Source organism: Salminus brasiliensis, chromosome 4, assembly GCF_030463535.1.
Source record: "Salminus brasiliensis chromosome 4, fSalBra1.hap2, whole genome shotgun sequence".
NCBI classification, from domain to species: domain Eukaryota; kingdom Metazoa; phylum Chordata; class Actinopteri; order Characiformes; family Bryconidae; genus Salminus; species Salminus brasiliensis.
In genome coordinates, this window is record NC_132881.1 from 5,167,536 (window position 1) to 5,177,556 (window position 10,021).

The window sequence follows — 10,021 nt, forward strand, 5'->3', positions numbered from 1 at the left end:
CGTAACCGAGCCTCCTCAGGAAGCGAGAGCTTTGTTTGCGGAGGACAGAAACACGGTCAGGTGAGGAAAACACGGAGCGCTTGACACCTACAGCCAGCTAGTGTCAGGTTTAGCCTCCAGATTCACGCAGCAGGAGTGAAGGCGGTGTTTCCGCTGCTGTGTGTTCGGATAGAGAGTGATGGAGGGAAGAGGAGGACTGAGCCTCAACCCCGCGACACACGGCGTAGCTTAGCTTAGCTTAGCTTAGCTTAGCTTAGCTAGTGTTGGCCAGCCAGCCAGGTTAACCCAGATACCGCGGCTGGCTGTGTTTACAGCCGTGTGCTGTGTATCTCTGGGGCTCGTAGATATATTTATATATATATTAGCTCCAGTCTTCAGCAGTTTAACCAGTCTAGCCGTTCGCGCAGTTGAGCCCTGGCTGTGCTCGCTAGCTGGGTTACTTTCGGTTCTTGGAGAGGGTAGCTAGCTATAGTTAGATAGCTAAGCTAGATCTGCCTCTAATCCCGTGTCTTTAGCTGGTAGTCTGTGTGTACTGATCCCTGTGTCGTGTGTACTGATCCCTGTGTCGTGTGTACTGATCCCTGTGTCGTGTGTACTGATCCCTGTGTCTTGTGTACTGATCCCTGTGTCGTGTGAACTGATCATCTGTGTCGTGTGTACTGATCATCTGTGTCTTGTGTACTGATCCCTGTGTCGTGTGAACTGATCATCTGTGTCGTGTGTACTGATCATCTGTGTCGTGTGTACTGATCCCTGTGTCGTGTGTACTGATCCCTGTGTCGTGTGTACTGATCCCTGTGTCGTGTGTACTGATCCCTGTGTCTTGTGTACTGATCCCTGTGTCTTGTGTACTGATCCCTGTGTCGTGTGTACTGATCCCTGTGTCGTGTGTACTGATCCCTGTGTCTTGTGTACTGATCCCTGTGTCTTGTGTACTGATCCCTGTGTCTTGTGTACTGATCCCTGTGTCGTGTGTACTGATCCCTGTGTCGTGTGTACTGATCCCTGTGTCGTGTGTACTGATCCCTGTGTCTTGTGTACTGATCCCTGTGTCTTGTGTACTGATCCCTCTGTCCCTGTGTCTTGTGTACTGATCCCTGTGTCCCTGTGTCTTGTGTACTGATCCCTGTGTCTTGTGTACTGATCCCTGTGTCTTGTGTACTGATCCCTGTGTCTTGTGTACTGATCCCTCTGTCCCTGTGTCTTGTGTACTGATCCCTGTGTCCCTGTGTCTTGTGTACTGATCCCTGTGTCTTGTGTACTGATCCCTGTGTCTTGTGTACTGATCCCTGTGTCTTGTGTACTGATCCCTCTGTCCCTGTGTCTTGTGTACTGATCCCTGTGTCCCTGTGTCTTGTGTACTGATCCCTGTGTCGTGTGTACTGATCCCTGTGTCTTGTGTACTGATCCCTGTGTCGTGTGTACTGATCCCTCTGTCCCTGTGTCTTGTGTACTGATCCCTCTGTCCCTGTGTCATGTGTACTGATCATCTGTGTCTTGTGTACTGATCATCTGTGTCATGTGTACTGATCCCTGTGTCCCTGTGTCGTGTGTACTGATCCCTCTGTCCCTGTGTCTTGTGTACTGATCCCTCTGTCCCTGTGTCATGTGTACTGATCATCTGTGTCTTGTGTACTGATCATCTGTGTCATGTGTACTGATCCCTGTGTCCCTGTGTCTTGTGTACTGATCCCTGTGTCTTGTGTACTGATCCCTGTGTCTTGTGTACTGATCCCTGTGTCTTGTGTACTGATCCCTGTGTCTTGTGTACTGATCCCTGTGTCGTGTGTACTGATCCCTGTGTCCCTGTGTCTTGTGTACTGATCCCTCTGTCCCTGTGTCTTGTGTACTGATCCCTCTGTCCCTGTGTCATGTGTACTGATCATCTGTGTCTTGTGTACTGATCATCTGTGTCTTGTGTACTGATCATCTGTGTCATGTGTACTGATCCCTGTGTCCCTGTGTCTTGTGTACTGATCCCTGTGTCTTGTGTACTGATCCCTGTGTCTTGTGTACTGATCCCTGTGTCCCTGTGTCTTGTGTACTGATCCCTGTGTCCCTGTGTCTTGTGTACTGATCCCTCTGTCCCTGTGTCATGTGTACTGATCATCTGTGTCTTGTGTACTGATCCCTGTGTCCCTGTGTCATGTGTACTGATGTCATGTATTATTATGTGATGTTATGTTTTATTATTATTATTATTATGTAACTTTATTTCATTCATGTCCTTGGTAATCCGCCCGTAATTTTATCCTATCTAGACTTTCCGCATTTCATCAGTGTGTTCAGATGACTTGTTATTTAACATGTTTTATTGTTTATTGGTTTAATGTTAATTTTTTAAGTTAAGTGTATGATATAATCCCGTCTACCTGTTATTGTTTGTTCCATGTTCCAAATTGTGCACCTTTGTACAGAATCAGCGAAAATATGTTTCAAACGTGTACACAGTAATCTATCAGATTATCCTACCTGTAGAGTAATTTGAGTTAATGCTTATATTCCCTATGAGTCACTGCCACACTATCTGTAAATGCTTGCTGTGGTAGGACACTTCGACGCGGGAGGACTGTTCGACAGCTATATCTATAAATATGCGCTACGGAAGGACAACTCCACTGAACACCGGCACCAGCCTGTGTCAAACGCCTCGACCCCGGCTGCCGATGGCTAGCAGCATGACCGGGATTCGAACCGGCGATCCTCTGATCATAGTAACGGAGCCTTAGCCTAAATTACCACAGTGCAGAAACACGTGCAGGTCGGGAATCCAACGTAATCCAGCTAAGGTTCACCAGACAGCTTTTATCTGGTGGTTAAAATTCACATTTCAGAGCAGAAGAAAGATAGTGTGGATTTAACAAGTTCTGCATTTAGGAACACGTCTTTGCGTAAAAAGGTATTAAACTTAAGTGTGTGGCCTTTAAACAAGCTGCTGAAACGCAACTTTTGGTTTCTGAACCAAAAAAAAAAAGTTCTATTAAATGTCTGTTTAATGGTAATAACTGTTCATAACTGGTTTTACTGATTGTTTAAATGTTTAGCTTCGTAACAAAATCTTAAGCAAAAATGTTCTATGTAAAAAAAAATAATAATAATAATTAAAATAAATAAATAAAAGTGTAAGTGCTGGTATCAGTGCAGATAGCATAGATGATCTTTCTCCACTAAGGATTTTTGATACAGAGAGGAAGATCTGATCTTCAAAACGCAAATATAGACACTTTTACTAATACTTCTACTGTCCAGCATGACTTCCAGTAGTGATCGATCCCAAAAGGTTGGGATTAAAAAAAAGATGACCTGATTTTAAAAAGCATGGTAATAATAATAATAATATTAATTTTAATACACGTTTACCGCTGGATCCAGTATTTGCTGCTACGTAATGCCAAAAATGTTCCCTGTGTCTCTGGCTGCAACACAAGCCCAAAGCATGATCGACCCACCCCTGTGTTTAACAGTTGGCAAGGTGTTCTTTTTGTATGACGTTCTGCAGAGTCTGCTCATTTTTCATAGAGGTCTGTTGCACTCAAATAGGGGGTTGGATCTGCCTTTCTAGTTGTAAATATCATGTGGGGGTCCCTTTTTTATGAATGTATACCAAAATCTTATCTGAAAACTATTGAAACTATTGGAAATCAAAGTCTTGCGCATCAGCCTAGCACCGACTTAAAATTACGCTCTTCATAAGCCACTGTGTTTTTCTACAAAGCTTATCTGAGGGTGCAGTGCATGCTTATGCACCTCTATAGACCTGGGCGTGATGCCAGGTGTCAGGTTTGTGAGCCATCCTTTTACCACAGAGTAAGCAGTTCTCAGGAAGCGGTGGTTTCATTAACGAAAAGCTTACATAACATCCGATACCATGCTAAATTCTGGAAAACACAGTCGTTCTTCCCAGCACGCACTGACTCTCTGCTTCTTTGTGTTTCCAGGAAAATGTCTGGGTTACTGGATGGCATCAGATGTGGAGACTGTGAGTGTAATGTGGACTGGGGAGAGAAGAGGAACACCATTGCCTCGATAGCAGCCGGCGTGCTGGTATAGTGACTTCGAGTCTTATTTCCTGTGGTTTGTGTCAGTTAAACACTGACGTTATTAAAAGCAACACACCCTAATCCCACTGTCCGATTGAAGTTCTTCACAGGTTGGTGGATCATAATTGACGCGGCGATAATGTACCCCAAGGAGGAGCAGTTTCACCATGCCTACCACACCTGCGGGGTCATAGCCACAATAGCATTTCTTATGTAAGTTCTCGTCGACAGACCCTTTTCCCACACTGCGCGGCTCTTTATTATTTTTTTTAGGCCGGGCTCAAGCTTGTATTAAACATTAAAGCATGCCTGTAGCATGCCCCACATATTACTGGCTGTTATCTCGCAGAGATAGGATTATGTAGAGCAGTCTGATAAGTGTTAGATTTATTTGTCTGATAACATGCTTGAGTTAACATTGTTGTCTCCTATACTGAACGCAGGATCAATGCAGTGTCAAATGGACAGGTGAGAGGTGACAGCTACAGTGAAGGCTGCATGGGACAGACAGGTATGTGATAATGTGTGAATATTGGTGTAGAGTACTATAATTAAAGGGGGCGACTGCTGACTAAAGGTTAGAGAAGCAGGTTTGGGACCAGAGGGTTGTCGGTTCAATCTCCAGGAGGTGCCCTGTGTAAGCAAAAAGGCTACTATACAGCATTGAAAGGGGTTCTTTGGCCCTTTATGCAGGCAAAAAACATTTAAGCATCCAGCAGAAACATTGCATTAACTAAAGAACCCCCCTCTGAAGGTGTACTGTGGTGTCTGGCACCAAGATGCTCCAGCATATCCTTTTAGTCCTCCAATTTGCTATGTAGAGGTGCTATAGGCTCATGCACTTATGTGCACACACAACCAGCCAGCCATCAATGTGATTGAAAAGAAAACTTATCAGACCAGACATTGCTCCAAGTTCCAGTTCCAGCAGGGACATCACCATCGTAGGTGCTCTCGACCGTGGACAGGGGTTTAGCATGGGCACTCTGAACAGCCAGTGGCTTTTAAACACCATACGCAACAGGGGGCTCTGCGCTGGGTGTTGGGACACATCTGACCCATTCGTCTGGCCATAACAACCATTAAGACCATGTCAAGGTCGCTTTAGATCTTCACATTTGCCCATTTCTCCGACTTCCAACCATCTAACCATCATCCCAGACCTTCTCATGTTCTGTTGTTAATGATAATTACGTTTTCACTTCATTTAGAAGTTCTCTCAGTCTATTTGCTGGCTTGTCCTAAATCACTGGCTTTCAAGCTGGTCCTCAAGATAGTTCACCGGATTGCTCTGTCCTTGTGTTTAAAAAAACAACTATATTGAAACTCTGATGAGCCATAACATTATAAAACCACTGACAGGTGAAGTAAATAACGTTTGATAATTAGCTTCCACTGGGCACCTGTCAAGAGGAGGGATCTACATATTAGCTAGACGACAAGGTCAGAACATCAGGCAGGTCTTCTGATGGTCTGTACCTACCGAAAGGGTTCCAACACTGACAATAGGGTTAAGGGTGCCCAAGGTTCATGGAGCCTCTACCTCACAGCATATAGGACATAAGGGATCAGCTGCTGACTTCACTGTGCCGGATACAACAGGACAACTCCAGAGGTTTTGTGGAGTCCATGCCTCAGTGGGTCAGAGCTGTTTTGGCAGCACGAGGGACAGGGGGGCTACAAAGGTTTTAATGTTGTGGCTGATTGACATGTATTATATTACAAGCAAAAGAACACGGAAGCAGAATATCAGCTGAGCCTTAAAAAGCCGGCCTGAGCCGACAAGCCTGTTTGGTCTGGTTTGCGGAATAATTGGACTGAGGAGTGCACATGAGGAGTGTCAGCTGATTGGGATTGGAGGGGGATGGAGCTGATGTTACATGGTGGTATGGGGCCCACACACATTCAGAGCGTCCTACAGACATTTACTCATGGAGAAGGTTTGAGTGTATACTCAATGTAGATTAATAATCTGGTTAAAAATTCAGCACCCTAAAAATAAAATTGGGGACTGTAAATCTACAATGCAGCAACTTTACTAACTACAATGGAGCCATAAGCATTAGGCTTACATTTTCATATCGGTTAGGTCAGCCAACCAGAAGATTGTCTTGTTCTGCTGATGCGATCAATAGTCTGGCTAACCAGTAACCGTTTAATCCCCCAAAATGTCTAAATCATTAAACAGCTAAGATGTAAAGTCATTCAGTCATGCAGTGGTGGTGAATGGATCCAGACATCAGAAAAGTTCATTGCCCCTGAAAGCTACATCACAGGAAGTGTGTTAGATGAAATACACTGAATGGACCAAAGTATTGGGACACACCTCTTAATTATTATATTCAGGGGTTTTGTTGTGTTACATACACATCGGATATTTAACACGTCTCTCGGCTGATGGACTGCGTCTGGGCTGAGTTATAAATATGAATCCTGTTGAGTAGATTTTTTGGTGAACTGTACCTTTAAGAGCATGGTGCCATCACCTTCGAGAACTCACTGGTCACTCCCTCTACTGAAGCCCGAAGCCTTGGTGTAGTGATGGATGATCAGTTATCGTTCTCAAGTCATGTTGCAAACGTAACTCGGTCCTGCAGATTTCTTCTGTACAACATCCGGAGAATTCGACCCTTCCTCTCTAGAGAGGCCACCCAGGTGCTTGTTCAGTCTCTCGTCACTTCCAGACTTGACTACTGCAACTCTCTTCTGGCTGGTCTCCCTCTGCGCACCATCAGGCCCCTGCAACTCATCCAGAATGCAGCGGCACGGGTCGTCTTCAATGTCCCTAAATTCAGCCATGTCTCTCCACTGCTGCGTTCTCTCCACTGGCTTCCTGTAGCTGCTGCCCGCATCTGATTCAGAACCCTGACGCTGGCCTACAAAGCCAAGAATGGACCAGCCCCTCCGTATCTGATGGCAATGGTCAAAAGCCGATCCGCACCAAGAGCCCTTCGAGCTTCAAGTACGGCTCGGCTCGACCCGCCATCCCTCAAAATCCGCGGAAGACAAGCGTCCAGGCTTTTTTCTGTCCTGGCACCAAAGTGGTGGAACGAGCTGCCCCTGGGTGTCCGAACGGCCGAGTCGCTCGCTGTCTTCAAACGCAGACTGAAGACCCACCTCTTCAGAGAGTACTTGGACGAATAGTTCTATGGTCGCCTTATTGTCTTGTGTTTAGTAATGTCTAAGCTTAGAGGTATCTTTTGTATTATTAGTCTATTCTAACTAGCTGAGGTTTTCTTGGGTAAATAGCTGGATAAGAGCGTCTGCTAAATGCCGTAAATGTAAATGTAAATGTAAATGTAAGAGTCCCTGTCCTATGCAGTAAACCTATGCAGCTTGGTGCTCTTCAGTGTGTAGGTGTTGAATGCATGTTATTTGTACCACGTGATTACACAGGTGCCAGAGTGTGGCTCTTCATTGGCTTCATGCTGGCCTTTGGCTCTCTCATCGCTTCCATGTGGATTCTGTTCGGAGGTTTTGTCGTGCCTGGTAAGCTTCCGCTCCATCCCGTGCTGGAATTGCACTTCTGCACGTTCATATCCATGTATTGCCATAAGCTACTGGGACTTTCGCATTATTATTTACTCTTGCTATTATTATTGCCAGTGTTGCAAAATGATTCAGCTGTATAGTTCAAGTTGTTGTTTTTTTTGTTGTTTTTTTGGGGGGTCAACAGCTAGGGAAGCAGTGTACCCTGGAATTGCCGTTTTCTTCCAGAATGCATTCATCTTCTTCGGGTAGGTATTCTTGCAGGATTTGCAGAAATGTGCATCATTATAAATAAACTTTCAAGAGTTCCTGTCAATTCATTGGACAGGCAAAAGTATTGGGACACCTGCTCATGCATTGTTTCATCTGAAGTCAGGGGTATCTGATGTGGGTCACTGTAATGTATAATCTGATGGCAGCATGTTCTAAGAGTCTTTACATTCTTGCATTCATTAAAACTGGACATGATGTAAGTGTAATAAACTTCAGTCTAATAAACCACTGCAGTCTTAATATCCTTCTAAATCCGTGTCTTTCTGCCTTTTTCTACCTACAGGGGTCTGGTGTTCAAGTTCGGGCGCACAGAGGACCTTTGGCAGTGAAAAGACAAACTCCCTCATCATGATAAGCCCCAAGTCTGTCAACACATCTCTTCCCTCTCCTTTTTTTTGGTTCCTTTTCTTTCCATTCGCGGCTCTTTAAGTATGCTTCCCATGTGCGACTGCCAGCACTCTTCAGCTGCGTGTCACCAGCTCGAGCTGCTTCACTGCTGAACAGTGAGGCTCTCCCGCTGTCCAACACACCAGGACTTGTTCTTGTTCTTTAAGGCAACGCCTTCAACACTTGGATTCTTCGCAGCGACTTTGAAGGCCGCATATTTCGTCCATGGCCATGAAAGGGGAGGAGACGGTGGCGTGCAGAGTGCTGGCTTAGCGAACAAACCCTCCATATTCCCTCCTTCCTGCTTCCTACTCTTATTACCAATATTGCACTGGTGTGTCCACGGCGGTTCCTTAGCGTGACGTTCCTTCAGTTTCTCTTTAGTTTCGTGCAATATTTTCACCAAGTCACGCTCTGGGTGGGCTTGGTCTGATGGAAACCTCCTTCATGATGGTTGCGTTGGGATGTTTGAGATGTAGTCTACCTGAGAGTAAGAACGTTTCCATCTTCTTCTTTTTTTTGTTTGTTTGTTTGTTTTTTTAATGGTAATTTCCTTAGGCAGTTGAAAGGGGGATAACTCGATGCGATGAGGTCCATTTTTGATACTCCTGTATGTTCTGTGTGAGAAGTGTAACAAAGTCCCTGTGAAACTGCATCTAACCAGATTATGGACCGCTCGGAAAAGAATCGTACAGCAGGATTTAATGCTAGCGCTTTCATTTACCACTTATGGATATATCATAGTTCTTTCTGATGTCATTTTTAAATAAACATATGTACCATCAACTCTATTTTCAAGTCCTTTCAAATGAAGTATCCCTCAATTATACACATCAGCCACAACATTAAAACACCTGTCTGATATTGTGTAGGTGCCCTTTGTGCTGACCTGTCGAGGCATGGACTCCACTGGACCTCTGAAGGTGTCCTGTGGTATCTGGCAGCGAGGGACCCTTAGCAGCAGATCCTTTAGGGCCCTGTAAGTGGCGAAGTGGGTGAGACCTTCATGGATCACATCAAGGAGCCATGGGAGCTCATGACCCAGTCACTGGTTCACCAGTTGTCCTTTTTTGGAGCACTTTAGGTAGGTACTGACCACTGCATACCAAAAAAAACAACACAAAACCTGCCTGAGCACTTTGGAGATGCCCAGTCGTCTAGCCATCACAAGTTGGCCGTAGGCAAAGTGTCTCAGATTCATACACTTACTGCCTGAAATAAGACACCTCTCCAGAGACCTTCACAGGTGCCACCTGAACCAGATAATCAATGCCATCCACTTCACACGTCAGTGGTTTTAATGTTGTGGCTGATCATTATCAGTATATCAGTGTCATGCTAATGCTGAAACGAAATCCCGAACAAATGCGACAGATTCTCTATCCAAACGTGTCCCTTCTATAATAGTCTTTTATGTTAAATCGAGAAGGACTGGAGATCTTGGCTCTTTGTAATTTTCTTCCTCATGTTGTGTTTACTTTGTACTTTCAAGTCTCGAGGTTCTGTAGCTTTTACCTTTAAGTTTGCACTCTATTTATGTAAAGCAGCTGCTGTACAGAGAAGACCAGTACTTATACAGCATAGTCAGCGAGCGTGAGCCGGCCTCAGTGGGAGTAAGCAGCCTGTTCAGCACCAACTGCTTAGTGGTGTTTGTTACTTAGGAACACTAAACGAATGTAAGCTCATGTATTTCGTCTATACTTTTTTTTGGTGACAAAAGAAATCAAAGTAAAGATATTTCAATCACTGACTGTATTTGTCAAAGCAAATAAAATTACTGGAAGTTGGCACAAAACGTTTCTGAAGTGCGGCGTATTTATTTGTTGTAGTTA

The 10,021-nt window shown here is 44.8% G+C and overlaps 1 protein-coding gene across 1 annotated transcript; it reads left to right on the forward strand.

Annotated features, from left to right (window-relative positions):
* Positions 1 to 8: 8 nt before the first annotated feature.
* tmem50a (transmembrane protein 50A) lies at positions 9 to 9,984 on the forward strand. The gene is made up of 7 exons (XM_072677381.1): positions 9 to 60; positions 3,939 to 4,044; positions 4,141 to 4,253; positions 4,484 to 4,551; positions 7,437 to 7,529; positions 7,717 to 7,777; positions 8,086 to 9,984. Exons 2-7 carry the CDS (start codon positions 3,943 to 3,945, stop codon positions 8,129 to 8,131), a joined length of 483 nt encoding a protein of 160 aa, XP_072533482.1. The 5' UTR covers positions 9 to 60; positions 3,939 to 3,942; the 3' UTR covers positions 8,132 to 9,984.
* The last annotated feature ends 37 nt before the right edge of the window (positions 9,985 to 10,021 follow it).

What these genes read in the sequence shown, in the direction of transcription:
- tmem50a (XM_072677381.1), top strand. Translation starts at nt 3,943, where the DNA reads ATGTCTGGGTTACTGGATGGCATCAGATGTGGAGACTGTGAGTGTAAT. An exon ending in CGGAGGTTTTGTCGTGCCTG is followed by an intron (nt 7,530 to 7,716) that starts GTAAGCTTCCGC and finishes GGGGGTCAACAG; the next exon opens with CTAGGGAAGCAGTGTACCCT. An exon ending in AATGCATTCATCTTCTTCGG is followed by an intron (nt 7,778 to 8,085) that starts GTAGGTATTCTT and finishes TTCTACCTACAG; the next exon opens with GGGTCTGGTGTTCAAGTTCG.